This window comes from Lagopus leucura, unplaced genomic scaffold (assembly GCF_019238085.1).
Source record: "Lagopus leucura isolate 7727_CA_CO unplaced genomic scaffold, USGS_WTPT01 Super-Scaffold_100001, whole genome shotgun sequence".
In the NCBI taxonomy this organism is placed as follows: Eukaryota; Metazoa; Chordata; class Aves; order Galliformes; family Phasianidae; genus Lagopus; species Lagopus leucura.
In genome coordinates this window covers 42468762-42492320 of record NW_024962262.1, presented here as the reverse complement: position 1 = coordinate 42492320, position 23559 = coordinate 42468762, and the positions used below count along the sequence as shown (strand labels likewise).

Genomic DNA, 23559 nt, shown 5'->3' with positions numbered 1-23559 from the left:
GCAGTGTGATGTTAAATGAATGAGTTGGGCTATAGAACATCGTATAGAACAGTAAAACAATCCCAGTAGTAATAGCGCTGTTCCAGGAACACATGCCTTAAAGCCACAAATCTTCATGTTCACACTCTTAGACACAGGCTATTGCTGTTTTGATTTAAAAAGAGAGTGCTCTTTGGAATTGTATTTTCTACATATTTTCCTTTTCCTTCCCACCTGACTAAGAATCTTGATGGAAGGAAGAAAGCTTTCACAGCAGACCATAGTAATCTGCTTTTAAGTGACGCATCACTAGACATGGAAAGGACAGGAGGATCCCGGGGAGGGTAAGGATGCCCACTACCTGGAAGAGGGAAGCCATAACTAGCACAGCTCATGAGGACAGTGCTCTGCCTGGCCCTCTGATCTGAGGGATCCCTAGCAAGAATTCAGCCCCAAACAGCCAAGAGAGGTGCGAACTGCCCTGGATGGTGGCAGATTTTCACTATTTCCCAGTACAGGCATACATGCGTTTCTTCAGAGACCTTTGACATTAACAGGCTCAGCAACCAGGCTTTCTTCCTTCTTTGTTTACTGATAGAAAATTACCAATCTACAGACACATGAGCTTAAGAAAGCACTTTGCCAGGATGGAGTAAATTCTCACGTGCTGAACCTTGGATGTAATAAATGAGAAGACTTCCTGTTATTAATTTGTCTCTTTGTGGCACACACCTTATCAAAATCAGGTATGCAAAGTCTTTTCCTTGCCTACACAGAGAAGTTCCTAAGCAGAAGAGACACGAAGACTCATGACACTTTTGTACTGCTTTGTTTTTCTTCTCTGTTGGAATGGTCTGGGCTACAGACTGCTCCATGTATAGAATGCACGTCACCCACTTCAGAAAGAAACTTATTTGCACAGGAGGCAGATCCTCCTAGACCCAAGAAAACAGATCATTTCCTATACCTCATATAAAATCATTTCCTTAGATGTTGCATTCTTGATCACTCACAACACTGCAGACAGTTCAGATAAATATACAAATCCTTTCCTCAGTAACACTAAACATGATATTAGCACGTGCAATCTCCAAGAAGAAGGAAGAAGAAGAATGACAGGAATACACACAATTCTATGCACTCTGTTTGGTGTACTGCAGACACCCCATGCTGTTGGAGCAGCCTTATCAAAGCTCTGCCAAAATAATTATCAACATCATTTACAAAGTAAATATAGATCAAATAAAAACTCAAGTTAAAAGATGAAATATTTATGATGTACAAAATTACAGACTATAAACTTCTGAGAGAAAAATATTTCATCAACAAGAAAAGACAGCCCAGTGTTGGTGAAACAAATGGAATTTAATTATTGATACATACTCAGCCCTAACAATGATTAAGTGTATAGAAATGCTGGATTTTCCTTACCTTGCTATAGGCTCATTTCTATCATGGTAAACATTTATTCGACCAACAAATCTGCAAGGGAAATACACAAGTAGCTTAATAGCAGTGTTATTGCTAACAGCAGTTGGTGTATTCCTATGTGTATGTCTCAACATTTCTATTTTCTTAATGTACAAGGACATGTAATTCTCTTTATGTACAGATATGCATATGCCACACACATACACAACAAACAAGGCAAATTCTCTCACTTTTAAAATTTTTAAGGAGTATAACAGATTATTTGAGAAAATTTTGTTTAACGCTTTGCGATCACTCACATGTTTTTCACGTATCCTTGAAGTGAATTAAACAAATTTGTTCTTAAATACAAAAATAGCTAATCAACAATGGATTGGACAGAGTCCTACAACTAAGAGCGGATCTACAAGGAGTCTGCAAAGATGCAACATGAGCATAACATACTGCAGGTTCATTGTTAACAACAGCAGATGTAAGTCCATCTTCATATAATCTTCCTGAAAACTTTTAAATGTTTTTTTGGCCAACTACTTATTAAGAGCTCACAGCAGGAGCATGAGAAATGTTGCTCTGCCATTTTTTTGTTGTTTGCTTGTGCTCGGATTATTAATCTGCAGTTTCTTTGTAGGAATCTTTGTGAGTCGCTTGCTTATTTTGTGAGGTTAATTCAGTTAGAACTAGGTAATATAACTCATAGTTCTCTATAACCAGGTACAAACAAACTGCCATACTTCACAATACACTGAAAATGAACAAACGAATCAGGGTGTCAAGTGTCAACCTCTCCACACTGCAGAATACCCACACTTCCCCAGGGATACTTCTCAAACTGTGAACCTTCTGACACACAGACAGCATGAGGATGCCAATATCAGTATGTACATTAAATATTAGTAAAACATATTTTTTTTTAGGTTAAAAAAATGAATCTAAGTAGAAGTTTCAACATTTCCTCCACACACCTCAGTGAATAGTCCTGCACGTCCCCTGAGCTGTGGGCAGTCCACTTTGGAGACCCTTGCCCTAAAGGAGACCTCTGACCTACCTGCAGAAAAGGAGCAAGGATGGAAGACTAAACTGACTCCAGACTCATTTTGGGGCCTACTCTAACCATGCAGATGCAGTCAGGAGTCTTTAATGATGATATCCTTATACTGGTAGAATATGTTAAATCAAAGATATAAGAATTATTTTCTTACTTATAAAGGTCAGGCTGAGGTTGTTCACATTCAATGGTAGCATGTAGTGCATCAATTTCTTGTTCACTGTGAAATGCCTTTGTATCTTGAACGGCATAGTGAGTCTGGAATGAATAAAGAGATGTATATACATTGAAAAAATAAGGACAGATATATAAGGCATTTGTCTGTAGATAAACTCTGGTTCACTGTGAAAAAGACATACTAGCTTTTACATGGGAACTAATATTTATAAGAAGCACTTTTAAACGTTCCTTAGTGGATACATTATTTACATACATTATTTGCAGGTACCTTGCAATGTACTCATAAATCAGGTTAACATGAAAGCATTTAAGTACAAAAATGCTTGGGAATCATCTTTGTAATCTACATGCCTATACTACACACAGACTGCAAAAAAAAAAAGTTTTGAATATTTTCATAAATTAATCAAGAAAAAAGAACTGTCAGAAACTCATACATGTCAGTGTATTCAGTGTATCTGTTCACAAATACATGCATGACTATATTTTTTTCTCTGTAAAAAAAAACCAGTACCGAACCTGAAAGCAAATTTTGCCTTAAAAAGAAAATGTAGAACATTTTATTACTTTATGACTGGATTCACCATCCAAACTAGCTGTTGTAACAAAACATGTTCCATCTCCTCTACTACTTGATAGAAATATTAAGTCACATGGGAATGTTTCATCTTCTTTTACCATCACAATATCACCAACCTAGAGGGAAAAAAAAAAAAAAAGTATCACATGGCAGCTCAAAAACTTAGGTTCATTCAAATATCTTGAAAATTCATAAATTTTATTCAGACCAGGATGTTACCACAGGAGCATGTAACTACAGAACTATATCTGAGAATTACACTTTGTGGAATGAATCAGGTTTACTGCATGCTACCTTTCAGGATTTCAACCATTGTGCAAATACTGAATTATTAAGCTTTGTGACATTATTTGAGTGATGGAAGATATATTCTTGCTTCAAAAATAATTACAACAAAATATTATTTCAAAAACAGCTGGAGATGTGGACTGCTTTCTTTTGCTCTTGGGGATAAGCATCTCAGAATACTGCAATTAGAGACAGTTGAAAGAAACCTAAGAATTCCAAGTCTGCCAATGAACACAAAGACATATTTTCAGTAGGATTTGTCATTAGAAGTTCACCCTACTCTTTATCCACGTTTAAAGGTGAAAAAATTAATCATCATTAATGCAAACATAAGAAAGCATCTTACAGTCTGTTAAACAGTGCAACTGTACATCCAATCAACTACCAATTCAAGAGATTACTGTAAAGCATCCCTCTGAGAGACTTTTATAAACTGTTGGAACTCATATTTTACGGAGGAAAATTTTAATAAATGAACAAAAGCTGAAGATACAATGTATGTTTTAAGAATATCAGTTTCTATTTAAAAAATTATCAGACATCTACTAGAGATATCTTTCTGTCATAAGCCGTTATCATAAGATTCAGCTTAATCTTTGTTTTCATGATATAGTTATCAAGCTGAATTCTAATATCCCTAACAATCTGCCAGGAGTTGGCTAATTCTAGTTAAACAAAAATGTCTGGTATAAGCAGGTAAAAATGAAATTGTGATAGCATTGATATGGTTTACTAAAATGTACTGAAGAACTACTAAAGAATGATGCTAAAACATTTAACTTGTAGGTAAGCATAAAGCTTTAATTAAAGACCTTACAAAATATGTAAGGACAACTGGGTAATTCATGTCTAGGGGAAAAATTTTACCATCAAGTCTTGGGATGTTCAAATTTAGGAAAGGATTAATTTTCTAATGTACTTCCTTCTTACTACATGATTTTTTGTATTTCATTTGACTCAGGCAAGTGAAGGTACACAGTGAGACAGTGAAGTGGTAGGTTTGGAACTAGAGGCAGTGAACACCTTGGCTGGAGCCAGTCTGAACGGCATGGAGCCTTCATCGTGAAGAGCAGTGGAGTTTGTCTGACCAGACTGCTGCTGAAATTGTCATAATCTCATAAGTGTCTCTGAGAGAACTTGCCAATCTGCCACAAAATCTTTATTTGTAAAAGACAGCGATGTGGTGAACTATAATAAAACACTCAAAATAAGAACTTTATCAAAAGCACACAAAACACTTAGGGCATAAACTATACTAAAGGGAATAAACTGTGCACAAACAGAGAATCCTACTACTGTAAGAGGCAATTTTAAGAAGATCGGGTAATTAGATTGGTTTTACTAGCCCTCTTTAACACTGAAAACATTAATTTAACTGTCTATCTAACTAAAACACAGTGACATTATGGCAAATTTAATCATCTCTGCAGACGCTACTGAAGAAAGAATCCCAAACTGTTCAGAACTTTTAATCTAGATAGAGAGAAAGCCAGGAGGCTGGTTTAGCGATCAAAGCCATCTTGGCAGTCAAGTGTCACAGTAAGAACATGCAGGAGAAAAAACTGTACCTGGAGTTTTTCAGGTTGCCACTAAAAATATTTACACATCAGAAAGTGAATTTTCAGATACAGCTCAAAGACAAACAAGTTCTCTACATTCTGATTTTCACAGTTCATAGCGTTGAGTAGTCCTTATTTACTAATTTATCTAGTAAGATTGTCTCTGTGAGCTATGGCGTACAAATCAATCTGCAAGTCAGGAGCAAACTATAATAAAACAACTATAATAAAAAAACCTAAACAGTTTGCAGTAGAAAAAGGGCAGAGTCAAGAAAAAAACCAGTAAACAAAATACTGACAGAGTGCTCTTGTGATGATATCTGCCAATGTGTCAGTTACAAAGAAATCTCATCTTTTAGCAATTCTTTTTCCTTCCCTTAATGAAATGTCCACAGGCTTTTAGGGGCAGAAGGATCTGCCTTTATGTGATCTAGTCTATTTTCTTGCATAATACGGATCTGAGAATTTTACTCTGTCACCCACAGACAGATACCCTCTCCACACAAGTATTCCCTACATCTGTCTCTCCTACCCTTTAGTTTCCTTGAAATAGATTCTGAAGGGCAAAGAACCGGGGAGGAGTTGGGAAAATATATGCAATGGATTCATTACTGTAATACAAATTCCAGTTCTATGCTACATCACTCACTTCATATAGAAGGTTAAGGTACATAGAATACTGAGCACCACATCATGCCTTAGTTTTATTTATTTATTTATTTTATTATCTGGAAGCTGTAGGCAGGAGCTACCATATTCAAATGAATGGTCACAGCAGGAAAGCAGCGAACCCTGTAGATCTATTTATGCCCAAATGAAGCTGAGCAGAAAAAAGATATTCCTAACAAAGGTATTAGAAACATGGGGATTCCAAACAAGCATCTATCAGATCTGCTAAATTTTAAAGATCATAACAATGACAACTTTATCTGCTCACAAGAAAAAAAAAGAAAAAAAAAGAAAAAAAAAGGAAAAAAAAAAAGAGATTTTATGAAAATTAACCTTGAAATTATCAGGAAAAGAATGCAGAAGCATTCAGAAGCCCAATAAAGAGGCTGTGATTTGATGGGAAATGAAGAAGGTATTCTGAATGTGTTTTTCTCAGTAAGAAATAGGACAAATTGATAGGACTGATTGTTACAATTGGGCTTAAGTAAGTTATTAATGTGCATCCCCACAGAGAACTGCAAATGCAGAAAAGACAGAAGACAAATAATGAGTGAAACATTTCAAGTTAAAAAGTGGAAAACAAAAGCAATAGTTATGAGAGAAGCCTTAACAGTGCATAGATAAAGCAGAAACATGTCTAGCTTGTTACAATACTAAATTCAGAGGCACACGATTAAGAATTAATTTATTTAAGGTCCACTTCATGAAGCTTATCATGAAATGTAATAAATACATTTTCTACACTGCATTTCTGTGAAATTCTTTTTACAAAAAGCGCAAAGTAAACCTGACTCCTAAAGTCTATTAAGTCACAGTTACTTACTCTTAATTTTCGGCTTTGCTTTCTAACCAGTTTACCATGTTGAATGAAATGAACAGGGCATTGGTTCATTGCATTGTCAGCTTTATGTCGAAGCCAATCTTCATAACCCTAAAAAACAGTGAAATGGAATGATGCAGTGATGAACATTTGGCTATAAAGACAAAGAACAGCATCCTTAACCAGAGCAGATTCTTAAGCAAAATAAGGAAAAAAAGATTTTCACTAAAGTAAATGAAATTGTGGTACAGTCATGTTGCCCGTATATGACAAAGAGAATTCACCATTAAAATTGGTTAATAAAATTACCTATTTTAATGAAGACATTCTGATAAATAGGGATGTCTATAACATATGGAACAATTTCTGATGTTTAAATGATCACCTTTTGTTCACACTCTAACTTCGAGTAAGCATGAAGTATTTATAGAAATTGCTGCTAAAAAAGTAGAAGTGTGAAAATCACATTTTGGAAAAGTACGACTCCATATTGAAAGATGACAAAAGTGAGACCATGACTGAAGGTGGTCATATTTCCTGACTACTGTACAGCTATGTCAAACTTTTTAACCCTACATACAATCTATGAGTGATGAAGATCATTGTTTGAAGAAACTTTGCAGATTGCCATGCTGATCACTGAATTATCCTATGAATAGGTGTGTTATGCCAATAGTCAAAACGAGTTTCCATTTAAAAGGTCCTGCAACGAGCTAAATATTGGAGATGACAAAGACACCAGTGGTTAAGAGAAAAAATACCGCAAAATTTTTCATATCTGACCCTCTTAGGCACATTTGAAAATCCACTGTAGAAAAAGAGTATCACTACTCTGGATGCTCTCCGAGATACTTTAGAAAGTCACAGGGTCTTTAAAACTCTAGAGGAATAGCTGCTCCAGACAAGTGGTTTTCACTTTGGCACCTGACTTGGAAAGATGCAACTGCCGTACTATATGTTATAATCCAGACTTGAATAGACCACTGTTTAACTACATTAAGATTACATCAAGTCCAGTAATTCAAATCTTAACAGTAGGAAACCACATCTAAATTACCAGCCAGTTACGATCGTAATTTTTACTCATAATCAAGAGCTGAATCCCACTACAGACAATACTCAACTACATATACATAGCACTGAAAGGCATGAAAACACAACAAATTATAGTTTCTTGGAGAACTGAGACAGGAAAAAATCTGCACTTCGCATAAAGACAATGAGGATAACCAGTTATCGTATTAAGAGCCAATCAATACTACTCCCTGTACTGGGGCTGGCTGGAATGAAGTGAATTTTCTCCACGGTACCTGATACCGTAGTGAGGCCGGACTCTTTTCAGTGGTGAAGGGTGACAGGACAAGGGGAAACGGCTGGAAACTGCAGCATAGGAAGTTCCGCACAAATGTGAGCAAGAACTTCTTTACAGTGAGGTGACGGAGCACTGGAACAGGCTGCCCAGGGAGGTGGTGGAGTCTCCTTCTCTGGAGATGTTCAAGACCTGCCTGGATGCCTACCTGTGCGACCTGCTGTAGGGAACCTGCTTTGGCAGGGGGGTTGGACTCAATGATCTCTGGAGGTCCCTTCCAACCCCTACAATTCTGTGATTCTGTGATACGCTTCTGTGCTTTGCATTTTGGGTTAAATGGTGTTAGTAACACCCCAATGTTTCTGTGAATAATGAACAAGGGATGCGGAGCATCAAGGCTTTCCTTACAATCTCTCTCATCTCCAGGAAGCCAGTAGCCTGGGGATAGGCAAGTGGGTGGGAGCTGCCACTGCCTGGAGAACAGACCCAAAAATGACCAAAGGAATATTCTATACCCATGTGGAGTCATCCCCAGCAAGATAAGCTTAGGGAAAGGAGGAGGATACATTTGTGCTGATGGTATTTTGTCTTCTGAAGCAAGCACTGAGCATACCAAAGCCCTGCTTTCCAGGAAGTGGCTGAATGTCTCCCTGCTGACAAGTAATGAATGGACTTTTTTTTTGTTTTTGTTTTTGCTTTGCTTTGCTTGCACACACAGCTTTTGCTTTCCCTATCAAACCATTATTAACTCAATTGTTGTGTCTTTTTGCCTTCCATTTTCTCCCCATCCCATGGGAGAGCAATGTTAGCTAGATTCTGGCCACTGCGTTCTCACATTGAGAGGCTGTTCTAAAAGAGCAGTTATCATTAGGTTGGACTGAACCTAAATTGCCAAATAAATAATAAACACTCAATATTTGTGACTATTACTTTAGGAGCTCACAGTTTTAGAAACTCCTTTGTGGCTGCAGTGATGGTGCAGTACACAAAGATGAAGAGCATAATAGCCACTAGGTGCACCTGTTATAAACTCTCATTCTAGTTCAAATCTAGTAAAATTTTTCATGAGTTAAGTAAGGTTTATGCCAAATAAGTTATTCTTTGCACTCCTTCAAGGGGCCTGAAACTGCCAAAGACAACAAATTCAGCTTTAGCTTAATCAGAGTGCAATATCTCTCATTCCTGATTAAATCTCGATCCAGACCAAATTTATAGTATCAGAAGCTCTAATAATGCACAGATCTGATAATCATATTAATGTATTAATAGTAATAAATTAAAATATTCGATATTCATCTGAGATTCGAGATTCCATCTACATTTAAGTGTTCATGCTAACTGGAACACTGCAGCATTAGGGTACAGCATGAAAAACTACCAAAACCTTTTCCTTTTGATAGCACTAGCTTGGAAATGAAATTACAAACCTGTATAATAATACAAACCTGTATTGTGCAATTTTGTTTTGTGAAAGCAACTTTTATTACTGTCTTTTATACTCAATGATGGAGCAAGAACTGATTTCTGAAAACTACTACCATTTCATGGATTAATTTCCACACTGAAAATAAGAGACTACTGTAACATCTATTGAATAGTAGTCTTCAGAAAGTACTGCAGCTATCATTATGAATTGTATGTTATCATAAACATATATTGAAGATTTCAGCCAAAATACTTTTGGCTGAAATATAAAAATACTTTTGACAGAAATATAAAAAGTATCAGCAGTTTCATCTTACAAGTTTTTCTCATTCTTACTAAGCTCATTTTCAGTCTTTATGGAAAAAAAAGTAATAGGATGTGGATGGCTGCTTAGTAGCAGACAAAAGTCAAATGTACTGAGCAAATACAAGAATGCAGATGATTCCTTTGGGCACAAGAACATCAAAGTTTTAAAATAATTTATAAACTTGTGTTGAATTCATGAGACATCATATAGCATCAACCAACTTCTACTACAGCCACATACACAAAACAAAAAACAAACAAACAAACAAAAACAACCATTACTCTGTCCAGTTTCATCACGATAATTCTTTAGGCATTGCTCTGAGATAGCACATAAAAAGACAGGGAGAAATCAAATACTACACAAATAGAAAATTTCTCCTGATGTTTACTTTTGCTAAGAAAACTCCTCACCTGTTTGATAGCTGTTACAGTAATGACAAATAAAAGTGGAAGTCCGCTTGTAACTGGACTAGTAGGTGTATCAATGATCAACTGCAACAAAAGGAACAAATATATTCTGGTTATATATTCTGGTAAACGTAAGGAGTGAATTATGCAGTTAAGATGTTTCAAGTACTCTTTTCACTGGTATGTCACAAAGTACCACGGAACTTCAACTAAAAAGAACAGTACTTTAATATGATTTTAAGAATGCCAAGAAAAAACTTAAAAAAAAATTATAGGCTAAGAAAAGTACAATACTACAATGGCTGCTCCAGAAATAATGCCTCTTGTTTTACTGTGTTGGCCCACGATGTCAAGAGGTGGACACTGGTGGTATGGCAATAGAGGTTGAATCTTCCCACCAATATTCTGTTATACGTCATTGCCATACGACAGATGGCAGCAGAGGGGCACTGTGACACAACGGTGTCTGACATGGAAAAGCATCTGAAGCAAAGATGTGGAACTGAATTTCGCCATGCATAAAAAATTGGCATTGAGTGACATTCATCAGTGCTTACTGAACTCTGTACAGACCAAACAATGGATGTGAGCACAGTGAGGTCGTGGGTGGTGCGTTTCAGCAATGGCAACAGCAACATCAGGTCATCCCCACTGGTGCAGATGTTTTATAGGTGCAAAATGCAGGCTCTTGTTCATCACTGGCAAAAATGCATAGCTAATGGTGGTGACTACATTGAAAACAAGCATTTTGTAGTTGAGAATTTGCTCTATCAAATAGTGTTATTGTGCTCTTTGTAGCTGTTGTCATTTTCATGGAAATAAATAGGAGGCATTACTTTTCGAGCAAGCTGCATATATTTAGAACACATTCAGATACTAATGACTAGAAATAAATTTTATTTATTTGCAAGAGCTTAAATATGAGAGAAACTGGAAAGCTGAAGCTTTGGAGACAAAGCTGAGCAGAATCTGAAATAGGCATGTGCTGTTTTCATGTTACACAATGCAGATGTTCTTATGCACACAAAGAGTAAATTCTGAAATACTGAGCTGTGACTTCTACAATTATATGAGAAAGAGGTAGAATCCAAGGGACAGTTCAGTCTGTAAGAAAATTAAATTATTCTGAGAATCCAAATAGCTCTTCTTTTTATGGTGTCTGGCAAGCCAAGTGATAGAGCCTTTCATTTAATAGATTGTTATGTTTTAATACATTTAAGTGATTGTGAAAGGTTTAGAATGAAGATGTCTAGAAAGCAACAAATTAATTACTGGAGGTAAAAATTACAAAAACAAGTATTTCGGTATTATGCTAAGCAAGCATTAAAGAAGCATCCATACTTCGATTTCTCTACAGGCCCTAATGACAGGCACTTGGAAAATTTCTGTAAAGGGATCATTCTCTTATAAAAAATATAACCTTTAGCATAACTAACAAAATTTAGTCATCAACATAATTTACAAGAACGGTTTTACTCATCTGGGTGTTTACTTACTACAAAATAAAGATTAAAATTCTATTGCATTTAATCAAGAGATGCTATCAAACCAGTGATGATATCAATTTGTCTTTAGGTTAGATTCACGTTTACAACCTGGGAATCAAATAAAACCCCTTTTCTCACATCATCAGCATAAAAGCCTAACCAAGCTCAACTGTTTACTTCTCCATTCATCAAAACTAGTTTTGAAGTTTCTTAAACTTTTCTAAAGTCCTTGCGCTTTTTTTTTTTTTTTTTTTTTTCTTTTTAGGAAGAATTCAGAAACTCATTACAAAATGGGAGTAGCTTACCTGAACGAGAAAAATGATGAGAAAATAGAAGTTAGCTATTCTTCTGAACTGCTCAAACAAATTCTTTGGTATAAAGTTCCAAAATGTGTACTGAAAACAAAGCACAGATTATCACTGCTTCTGAGAGAAATATCATTCACACTCTTTTTTCTAAGAATCAGACAAATGCATAATTCACAATCCACAATTAAATTGTATTATTTTTGTTACTTTATTTAATAGCTTACTGAAATGGAATTTTAATTGGCAATAATATATTCCTAAAATCACATCATTTGCATTATATAGGATTTTCTGAGCTGAGATAATCTTGGTACCGAGGACCTTCTGAACAGTAACAACACTCAGAGATTCAGTTACAGAACAGTTCATTTGAAGCAGAGAAAAAAATTTACAAAAACATTCTGGATGCTTAACATTACTTTTAATTCACTTTGATTTTGAACATGAGGAGGTGACTTGAGGAGGTAGGTGGCACTCTGAGCCTCAACTATGAAATCACAGCAAATTAAGAACGAAATAAAAACTGCCAGCCTCTGTACCTTGGCTTTGGTGCAAACATAGTTCTCAAAATAAACTACAGTTCTGAATGAGAGTGTGTGACTGCATGTTTCTCTACTAACCTTAAACATAACTGAAATCTCACAGAATGGCTTGGACTGAAGGAGATCTTAAAGACCATCTAGCACCCATTCTCCTGCCATAGGCAGGAACACCTTCCACTAGAGCAGGTTGCTCAAAGCCCCATTCAACCTGGCCTTCAATAAAATGAAATATAACCTAAAGAAGGGCAAACAGAATATGTAAAAAATTCAAAGGAAAAAAAGCACGAAAATGAGTGAGAAAGAATCTTGCGACATTTGGTCCCTTCCCCTCCTCTGCAGCAAGTTCAACCTTACTCTTATGCAAATCATTCTGTAGCTCCAAAAATTGGATCAGAGCATTGCTTTTTGTAAAGCATGTGAAAATTTTCATCTAGAACTGTGTGACAAACATGAAAAACTGCTTAAGAAAACTAGTGCTGTATCTTCTTATTATCCAAATTATCATTTGACACATCATAAACCAACAACTTCAAATTAACATTCATTCCAAAGAAGACAAGCTAAGAAGCTTCTACTTATTATTTGCTCAGACTGTACTAATGCATACTGATTAACAAATTATGTCACAAGTTACACATCTCCTAAACTTGGCCCTGAAAGAAAATGAAACCAGTTACAGAAGGAACCTCTGTTCCATATGCAGATGAAAAAGAACTCCAAGAAGTATGTCTTCCTTGCACACGAAAACCCTACTAGGTACAGTGTGGAATCTCAGAACTGCTGAGATTGGAAGGAACCCTAAACACCATCTAGTTCCAATCCTCTTACAATGAACAAGGACATTCTTCAGTAGAATATGTTGCTAGAAGCCCCATTTAACTTGGTCTTAAGCACTTCCAGGGATCTAACTTTTATCTACTCTCTTTCATTTAAAAACACTGCCCCTTGTTCTAACACTACACTCCATGATAAAACAGCTCTCTCCAGCTTTCTGGTTAGCTCTCTTTTGGTACCGAAAGGCCACTGTAATGTCTCTAAAGCCTTCTGCTCTCAAGAATTCTTACGCTTGGTGTCCTACAGCTGAACACAGTTTTGCAGGTGGGGTCATGCAAGAGTGGAGCAGAGTGAGACAATCAGCTCCCTTATCCTGGTAGTCACCTCTTTTTTGGTGGAGCATAGGACACAGCCTTCCAAGCTGTAAGCACACACTGCCAGCTCATACGGTCTTTCATCAACCAGCACCTCAAGTCCTTCTCCACAGGGCTGTTCTCAATCCATTCTCCACTCGGCTAGTATTTGTGCTTGGGATTGCTCTGATCCAAGCACAGCACCTTGCACAGGGCTTTGCTGAACTGCATGAGGCTTGCCCAGGCCCGTGCCTCAAAGTCCCTCTGGATGGCAACCCTTCAAGTGTGTCCACTGCAGCAGGCAGCTTGGTGCCATGTGCAAACTTGCTGAGGGTGCACTTAACTCCAACACCCATGTCACAGACAAAAAATATCCAATACCACTTACAATATAGACCCACGAGGGACCCCTACTCTGTGCTTTTATTTATTTGGGGCTAAAGCCTATACATGCGTAAGACATGAACAAAGTGTTACTCTTTTATGATGTGTCAAAAATATTTCTAAAGTAAATACTTATTCTGTTTAATAAGTTATTTCAATATTGTATCAGCTGTTAGCCAAAACCCATGCAAATGTACACATAAGAGCTGGAAAGTTAAGTGCTCTCATCTTGCAGTCAGAATACTTGCACTGGACTGGAATTCTATTCACAGTGCCCACTACCCAGTTACTTGCTTTGGCTGCACAATTTCAAAATAAGAGTGGTTAGACTGGATTAGAAGTTTTCCTTGTACAATAGTCCCAGTAATTTAAAGCTCCTGTTATGATAAGCAACAAGAGAGATGTGATTTGAATACAGAGAAGGGAAGCCCACCACATGTTTTCTCCCTAGTAGTTAGTGACAGACAGCAGAATTGGCAATAAGGTATCTTGCTCTTTCCAGTCTTAGAGATATACACATTACTGAGCTTAAATGGCAACAATGATACACAGACAAGTTTTAGAACTTTATTATACTGGATTTCAAACATACCAACTATTTATTCTGCCTATTCTTCTCCAAAGGGAAAGTAACTATTTTTTATGGATTTTAGGCAAGAAAGATCACTAAGACTTAGACAGATATTTCCTTCCCTCACTCTCCCAACCACTGTGAGTTCAGTGCAGTATCTACAAATAGATAATTAACATTTAGCCATCATAATCACACCCAGGAGAAACAGAGGTTGCCAATCAGAACATGATTTATCTCATGACTGTATTCAAGGCAAAATAAAAACCTTGGATAAAAAGACTTTAAAAACAAACATATTAAAATGCATCAGAATACTGTTCCCAGGTAGTGAGCTAATACCATTCATCTTCTTTGGATATTTTCTAGTCATGCTTGCCAATGTGGCTTCCATCTACAAGAAGAGTCATAGGAAGATCCGAAGAACTACAGGCCTGTCAGCCAGAAAAAGTTATGGAGCAGATCATCTTAAGGAAGACCACAGGGCATGTGTGGACAACCAAGGGATCAGGCCCAGCCTGCATGGGCTCATGGAAGGCAGGTCCCTCTTTACTAACCTGATCTCATTCTGTGATCAAGCAGCCCACCTGGTAAATGAGGGAAAGGCTGTTAATGTATTCTACCTTAAACTTCATCAAAGCCTTTGACACTGATTTCCATAGCATTCTGCTGGAGAAGCTGGCAGCGTGTGGCCTGGACAGGTACAGTCTTTGCTGGGTAAAGAACTAGCTGGATGTCCTAAAGAGTGGAGGCCAATGCAGTTCCCCAGGGGTCAGTACAGGGGCCTGTCCTGTTCCATATATTTGTTGATAACCTAGATGAGGTCACAGAGTGCACCTTCAGTAAGTTTGCAAATTACACCAAGTTGGGGGGAAGCATTGATCTACCTGGCAGTAGGAAGGCCCTACAGAGGGATCTCAACAGGCTGGATAGCTGGGCTGAGGCCAGCGAGATGAAGTTCAATTCTGCACATCAGCCACAACAACCCCAGGCAATGCTACAGGCTTGGGGCAGAATGGCTAGAGGTCTGTGTAGAAGAAAGGGACCTGGGGATATTGGTCAATGCTCAGCTGAACATGTGCCAGCTGTGTGCCCTGGTGGCCAAGAAGGCCAATGGCATCCTGGCTCATATCAGAAATAGTGATCTGAACAGTGAGTACACGTTTGGGGTTTCAGGTCAAGGGTAGCAGCTTGAAATCTAAGAGTAATTCCCAGTGAGAAACACATTAATCACAGTATGCCTATGTTCAGTCTTATCTGTCAGAAAATAAAATACAGGACCATGAATGGACAAACATATCCCATCATGAGGTTCCTTAAAACTAGTTACTTGTAAAACTAGATTTCTGCTACAAACTGAAAAATGATATCCTTCATGGTCCTTTATTAATTTAACCATTCATCAGTTTCATCAGTTTGAGGCTGTATCTCCAGGAACTCCTCTGATAACAGCATCCCCCAGCATTTTGAAGATTATTATATTATTATATTATATATTATCATATTACAAGTTAAAGAAACTAACAGTCTCAGAGAATGTTAGCAAAGAGATGCAGGAGTGTGTACTAGATCAGACGTGCTTCACTTTTTCATATACAAAGGGAAAAGAATTAAGTTTTGTAGTGAGTGGAACAGTACCAGGTTAGGGCCTGCTTCCTTTCCTTTCCTTCCTTTCTTCTTCTCTGCCCCCTCCACCCCCCTATATATAAAGACTCCATATAAACATGAGAAACTTTACTCTGTACCAGCAGAGAATAAAAAACAACTTAATCCCAGCAGAGAATAAAAAACAATTTAATCCGAGGCTGAGTGGGGTGTTTGGCAAATGACTTCTCTTGGGAGCACAGGAGAGGTTGCAGAGAGCCAGTAGCCTGGAAATCCTACCAAGAAGAGGATCATGAAGAGCTAATAGCTATTTCTAGCTCTCTGGAGGTATTGGGCATTATCCACAGAAAGAAACTACGTTACCATAAGGAAAACTGCATGATGCACTGCATCCTATGACTTCATTCTAAAGGTATTGCTTCCCATTAACTCGGACCAAGACAAGTCCACTGATGAGAAAGCACTTGCGACTGACTCAGATTAAGCCCATTTACTCTTTTTCATCGCTAAAAGCACCAGCCCCTCTCATTCTTAGATACAGCTTGGTAAACCTTGCTATTTTAACCCTTGCAGCATCAGACCTGATCTTCTGCTTCACACTGCATAGCTACAAGTCAGCAGAGTGCCTGGGCACACAGCAGGAGCTGCATGTTACAACTGCTTTCAGATCCAGTCTGTCCATGCTGAAAGGCACACAAAACACTCCTTGCACTGGTGCCTTTCCCATATGCACTGAAGTCTGTCTTTTCTGCACCCCAAGACACACTAAACAAAAATTTGTGCTTCACACACACTGTGGGCTTGAGATGCTTTTCTGACTTTCAAATGCCAATGCTTAGGGCTGTGTTTGAACTCCTCAACCTAAAGCTGTTGTGTCATGTCCTCACAGAGATCAAACAAATCCTTACAGATAAAAACCATGACCTTGGAGAGGTCTGGGACAGCCCAGGTCTCCTCTGAGTTTCAAGTTGTGGTGGAGGCACTTACATATCTTTAAGTATTTAAAGTATGACGCTTTCTCAAGCTTCAGAATTAAGATTTCTTCCAAATGTAGCACAACAATAAGAATAGAGCCTCACTGCCTCCAGTCTTTGTGGTTTTATAACAGGATGCCAGAAGTGAGTGTTGCATGGAAGCGAGCACAAATTTCTGCTGAAAGAAGGAAAAATTTCAACAGTATCCTCTGAAAAATGCCAGAATTACTTAATTTTATTTAACTATTAGTCACTGAGATTGAGATGACTCACAATTAATCAGATTAGCACTGAAAGGAACTAATATTGTGCCTTCAGCTCAGAGGACACTCAACATGCAATATTATTGTTTCAGGCTATTCACATATAAATCAGTGTTTGGATCAGTGTTTGAAGAGAAGCCCCAAGGAAACAAGCAAGTAACAGACAATAGTATTATTTGTGAAACTAAAAATGGGAGCACTTCTGGTCAGTGAATATAGCCATATAGCATTTCAAAGTAGCAAGCGATAGTATTATTTTGCCATCCAAAATTCACTGCATTGCTTCTTAAAAAGCAACGAAAGGAAATAAAGCTGTACTATAAATCTGCATTTCATAATTTCATATTATAACTTAAATTGAATGAAATCTTCATGTTAAGGAAAACTCTTCAAGTAACAGTTCTGCTTCCACTGTAGAATCAGCCTTGCATTTCAGGGAATCTCAGCCTACTGCTTTCAGCATCAACCTTTTGGAGGCTTGAACTCCACTGCTTCCAGTTATGCCAGTGCACAACTGTCTTTCATAGCAGTACAAATTTCCCTTCGTGAAACTATGACACGGAAGTTTGAAGCTAGACAGGCTCACAAAGGCGAAATGCTACCTACTGATTACCCACAGACTGAAAACAACAAAATGCTTACCCAGAGTTTCTGTAAACTTCTCTAACCTAGCTTTTTCTATGGGTGGTACAGAAAAAATGTCATCTCCCTGCAGAGTGTTCCCAGTACTTTTGTCAGTTTGACACGCTGGAAATTCAGTGTTCCTTCACTCAGATTATATCTATCTTGGAACCTTTGAAATCTTTTTTTTTTTTTTTTTTTTTTTTTAATCTCTTGTGGTTCATTCTGCAGGTTGTCTCTAAACCAGTAAGCAGCTCCAATTAAGCACGTTCTCAGAGAATTCCCTACAGCTCCCGCCAAATTTTTTTTCTATGTACCTTCTCCTTTGTTCAAGAAAGGCAAATGTATACACACAATTAGTCTTTAGCTCATTGATTCAACTAGAATTGAAATTGCAAACCTCTATTTTGTCTACAACTGGACAAAATCCTGGAAATACAGCAGTTCTATGGAGATACAGAAGATAGCAAATCAACAGTAAGGAAATGGAACATCGGAAATTACTAGAAAATAAAACAAGAAAAAAATTAGGTATGCTACTATGTAAATCTATGGCTAGCCTACACACTGAATAGCCTGTGCATTTCACAATCTTAAATGTTAACAGAGCTTGGGAAAAGACAGACAAATCTGACCAGATGTATGAACTACTTCTGCACACAATTGTTGAACAGGCTAAGACTGTTTAGCCTGGAAAGAGTATGGCAGAAGATCACTAACAGCATCAAGAAGATAATAATGATCATGGCTGCTCTCAGATTCAAGCACTTGCAATCAACACAGAAAATTAGGAAGTAGGAGTTTCAAAATGAAAGTTTAGTTTTATTTTATCAAACTTCTACACTGTGCATTAATTATTCTAAAAATTCAAGTGGGTTCAAAAAATAATGAAGAAATTCAGACCAAAAACTCATGCATTAAATGTTAAGTCATCAGTTTTGGCTAAATCACAAATCATCAAATATGGACCGTGGTGAAGAACTGCAACAGGCTGCCCAGAGTAGCTGAGGATGCACCTGCACTGGAAGTGTTCAGGCTCAGGCTACAGGGCCCTTTGGGTAACCAGATCCAGGGGGTGTCCCTGTCCAGTCCAGGAGTGTTGGAACTGGATAGGCTTTAAGGTCCCTTCCCACCCTACCATTCTGTAATAGTAATATCCTATTGAGAAGTATCACTCTATGTCTACTTGTAGCTTCCTTCCTTAAACATCTACTGGTGGCAACAAGATACTGTGCTAGGTGGGACTGCAGCAGTTCCCATGACAGTACATTAAGTGGTTTGGCACTTCCACACAGTGTGATGTATTTGTATATATATGTATATATATATATATATATATATATATATATATACACACACATACCTATTGGCATACCACCTGGGACACTCTCAGCACAAAGTATGAAGTATGGACATTAAGGAAGTTTCATATTAGTTATTTTGTGATCAATCACTTTTCAGAAGCAGAATTGATAAAAACTTGATGTTCTCCCAATTCAGAAATAGAAGGAACAAAAGGCATCCCTTACCAAATTCTTTTAACCACTACTGTAGTAAATTTTTTTCTTTAAATAGTAGTTTTAATGATCAGTACATTCTTTCAAAATATGAACATTTTCAACAACAACAAAAAAAAAAGCAAACAACTCCTGCCAACTCATTTAACATGAAGTTTTTTGGTTTTTTTGACTCCTCATATGAAATAGCAGGGTTTTCTCTTCCAGCTATTATTTTGCCATGTTGCATCACTGCCATATAAATTCAGAGGGCACACAGCACCTACATTAACGACTAACAGTCCATGCAGGTGAAGTAGTTAAAAACTAAAACCATGTAAGAATCTACCTTACAAAAGTTACTACCTTTGAACATAGGCTAACTGCATTCACAAGCTAAAACAATTATTTTGCTTTTTATTAATTCGACAAAGACTTTTTGTAGTACGTTGTTAAAAGTCACATGAAATCAAAAAAGCATTTTTGTCTGCCCAATGTCTGCCTTAATCAGTTTTTTCACAAGCAGGAATATGCCATTAAATAGATAGAGCATTAACCACATTCCACAGTGACAACACAATATACAAGAAATATCCTCCTGTACCGGAATCAAATTATCATCTTGCTGACACCAGGAAACCTCTTTGCAGCATCATGAAGTTTACCTTTAGAAGAAAAAAATCTTAGACTTTTTCAATTACTTCAAGTGGCCATATTTTTTCAGTTTTATGACAGGGCATTTGTTAATACAGGAACATACAGTCCAATTGATGAAGTTTCCTCATGGTTTTAAGGTACTCTTTTTAGAAACTCAATTTGTCTTAAATTGGTTGAATTTGTACTTCAGAGTTCAGGGTTTCTCATCCTTGAAGAGCAATCATCATCTTTCCTGTATGAGCCTTAAAGACCTATAAAACCACAGCTGAAAACTGCTGTCTGTCCTACTGATGAAAAACTAAGGAAATACCCTTCATGGTTGAGGTATTGTTATATAGCATGCTTGCGGTATTGTTATATAGCATGCTTGCATGTATGTATTTTACTCTAACAACTATGGATTTCTGATTATAACATTGCTTTTCAATAGTATTTCAATACATTTTCATTATTTTTCAGTAAGTTTAAGGCTGTCTTTCTTAAGCTGTGGTAGATATTCTTTCAGAGAGCTTCTAAGGGAGCCGGTAAGGACAGAGTCAAAATCTGAGCTAGCTAGCTTACAGAGCAAGAATCAATGCAAGCCAAATCACAGTAGCGCTTTACCCAGAATATCTGGGATAGAACACATGAATAATCAAGTTTTCTTGCAAAGGACAGCATAGGTAAGGTAGCAAGAGAAATTTTCTATATCAAGACAATTGTGATCCAAGTTGAACTTTCTGCACTCTTAGGAACAATGCTGTAAAAAGTATGTATCTGTATAAAGGACTTCTGCAAACTCTACTCCCTCCTAAAAAACAAGGGCTGCTCTGAAAGTAATATTTCCCATTGTATTATGTTGGCCCACGGTATCAGAGGAAGATGCTGATGATGCGGCTGTAGAGACTGAACCTTTCCACCAGTATTCTGTCCATTCTGTATGACAGATGGCAATGGAGGGGCAGCCTGACAAAATGGAGCCTGTCAAGGAAGTGCAGTTGAGTCAAAGGGTTATTATTAAATTCCTCCATGTGGAGAAAACTGCATCAATTGACATTCATCAATACTTGCTGAGCATTTAGGGAAACTGAACAGTGGATGTCTGCACAATGATGTGGGATGCTTCAGCAGTGGTGGCAGAGGGTCACCTCTGCTGGTGCAGATTTTTTAATAAACACAACATGCAGACTTTTGTTCATTGCTGGCAAAAATGATAATGCTGATGATTATGCTGGAAACTAGTGTATTGTAGCTGAGAATTTGCTCTATCAAATAGTGTTACTGTACTCTGCATCTGTTGTAGTTTCCATACAAGTAAATAGGAGGCATTACTTTTGGAGTTACCTACACAATCTTCACTGTATTTACTTTCACAGTGAATACTTAGATTACTTATTTAAAGTGTAACAAGTTTAATGTATAAACCACAAGTCTGAGATCTGTGTATAAAAATATTTCTAAAAACCTTTTGTTTATGGAAAAGCTTTTACAATCAGTTGACAAGAATCTAATATTTCAAACATCTAACTGAAAATATATCAAAATAAAGTGAAATTTTTTCCTTAAGCTAATTAAAATTCCACACATTTAATATCTGTTTGCAAGAAGCTTTGGCTTATTCTCACACTAAACCATGTTTAAGATCCCACTCTACAAAGCATAGTAACTCAAAACTTCTAAATTCACTATCAAAAAAGATGTCAAGCACCTTGTAGAACTAAGTAGGATGCTTTTTATTTCAAAAAGCAGTGGCAGTAACTTCAATAGCTTTGTATGTAAGCTCTAGATGAAATATACAAGATTGAAATGTAACACAAGCACAAAGATTTGCATAAAATGTGTTTATGCTGCAACAATACACAAAGTGATGTGCAAAGTACAGGATTTCCCATTGTACTTGTCTGACCATATTCCACCTGGATTACTTACCAAGTTACCTTTCCAATATTTTATCTAATTAAAGATGTTTAGACACTAGGCTATTTTTCTAGGCATGCTGTCTTTGGAAGAGATATGGGAAGAAGATAATAAAGATTGTAGTGAAGGAAGATAGTAAAATAAAATTTTATGTAAGAAATGAGACAGTTTGAGAAGCATAACTTTTACTACAGCTTTGCCATATATTAGTGGAAGGCAAGTGTTCAGATCCACTAAGGTATGCAAGCATACAAAGATTACAGGGTTAGAAAGGTTCTCAAAGCAAGTCTATGAATCTAAGTTACTGCTTAAAAGTAACTTTTTCCAGTAAAAGCTATTTTAAAGTCATTCACAGAATCACAGAACAGCTTGGGGTGGAAGAAACATCAAAGATGATTTGACTTCCAACCTCCCTGCCACAGGCAGGGCTGCCAACTGCTAGATCAAGCACGAGTTCAGATTGACGAGGGTCCCATCAAACCTGGCCTGGAGCCTCCTCTCCAGGCATGGGGCATCCACAACCTCTCTGGGCAGCCTGTATCAATACCAGAACCTCACCATTCTCTCAGCGGAAAATTTCCTCCTGACATCTCATCTAAATCTTCCCTCCTTGAGTTTAAAATCATTTCCCCTTGATGTTATTTCATAACTGGCTTGCAGGTGGGCACTCACAAAGTTGAACATCTGAACACATTCAATAGATGAAGTTCCTGGGGAGTCTGCGACATAGAAAGCTGCAAGTGTTCAGTTTTCTATGCTACTGGAACAGAAACATTTAAGGCAACCCAGTCTTTCTAAACCAGCAACTTACTTGTTCACACAATACTGCTGAAGCAGGAAGTTGTAAACTTATAGTGAGTGATAAAGTGTATGATTTCTAAAAGGTATAAAATCTTGGTATTTATGATATGTTTAAGACTGATCCACTTGTTAGATAGGTAATAATATCCCATAATTTCTAAGAGGTTTTTGTGTCAGTGTGAGCTTTTGAAGGGAACACTTATTGTAGAGATCACATACATCAATCACAATACTTCTTGTATTTTGAGACAATGCTCTCAATTAAAAAGGAAGATGTACAATTACAAAGTCTCGCCTTGGGAAGATGTTCTTTACTCCAGCATCAACCCAAATGAAAATTAATTTCTCACTCCTTTGTGAAAAAGCACAGCCTCATTCTAAGACATTCTACATACTACATTGAACATTGGATGAGTTATTTTATGACAATTAGTTTTTGTAGAAGAAACTTGAAATGTTCATTTACCTTTGTCAATCACGGCAAAGGAGAAACATAGGAAGTACAGAAAGACCATCCTGGAGGAATAAAATAAGCACATAAAGCGTAACTTAAACTAATTTATGCAAATGAGAGAAAGAACACTACCTTTGATGAGACTATTCTGTTATCTGGAAATCTCTGAGGAATGTATGCTTCAGTGCCTGGAGGTGGTTCACGATGCCCAACATAAATAGTCCGACTGTCCACCCAATTCTCTTCTCCAGCACACTACGAGAGGGGGAACAAAAAAAGGAAGTCATTATCACTTCACTCAGTATTTCTGCAGTAAGATGAGTTGCAGACTCAAGTAACTAAACATGCCTAATCAGTACATACACAGCCAT

General features: G+C 37.3%; 1 protein-coding gene across 5 annotated transcripts in view; it reads right to left on the bottom strand.

Moving 5' to 3' along the window:
• Window positions 1-23559, bottom strand: part of ATP11A (ATPase phospholipid transporting 11A) — a 119350-nt gene that overhangs the window by 39172 nt on the left and 56619 nt on the right. For all 5 annotated transcript variants that reach the window (XM_042867349.1, XM_042867350.1, XM_042867351.1 and 2 more), the window contains exons 2-8: window positions 23321-23443; window positions 11795-11884; window positions 10006-10086; window positions 6555-6662; window positions 3203-3331; window positions 2610-2713; window positions 1411-1461 (exon numbers count right to left, since the gene is read on the bottom strand). In XM_042867349.1, coding sequence (XP_042723283.1) covers window positions 1411-1461; window positions 2610-2713; window positions 3203-3331; window positions 6555-6662; window positions 10006-10086; window positions 11795-11884; window positions 23321-23443 — 686 coding nt within the window. The remainder of the gene's footprint in view (window positions 1-1410; window positions 1462-2609; window positions 2714-3202; window positions 3332-6554; window positions 6663-10005; window positions 10087-11794; window positions 11885-23320; window positions 23444-23559) is intronic.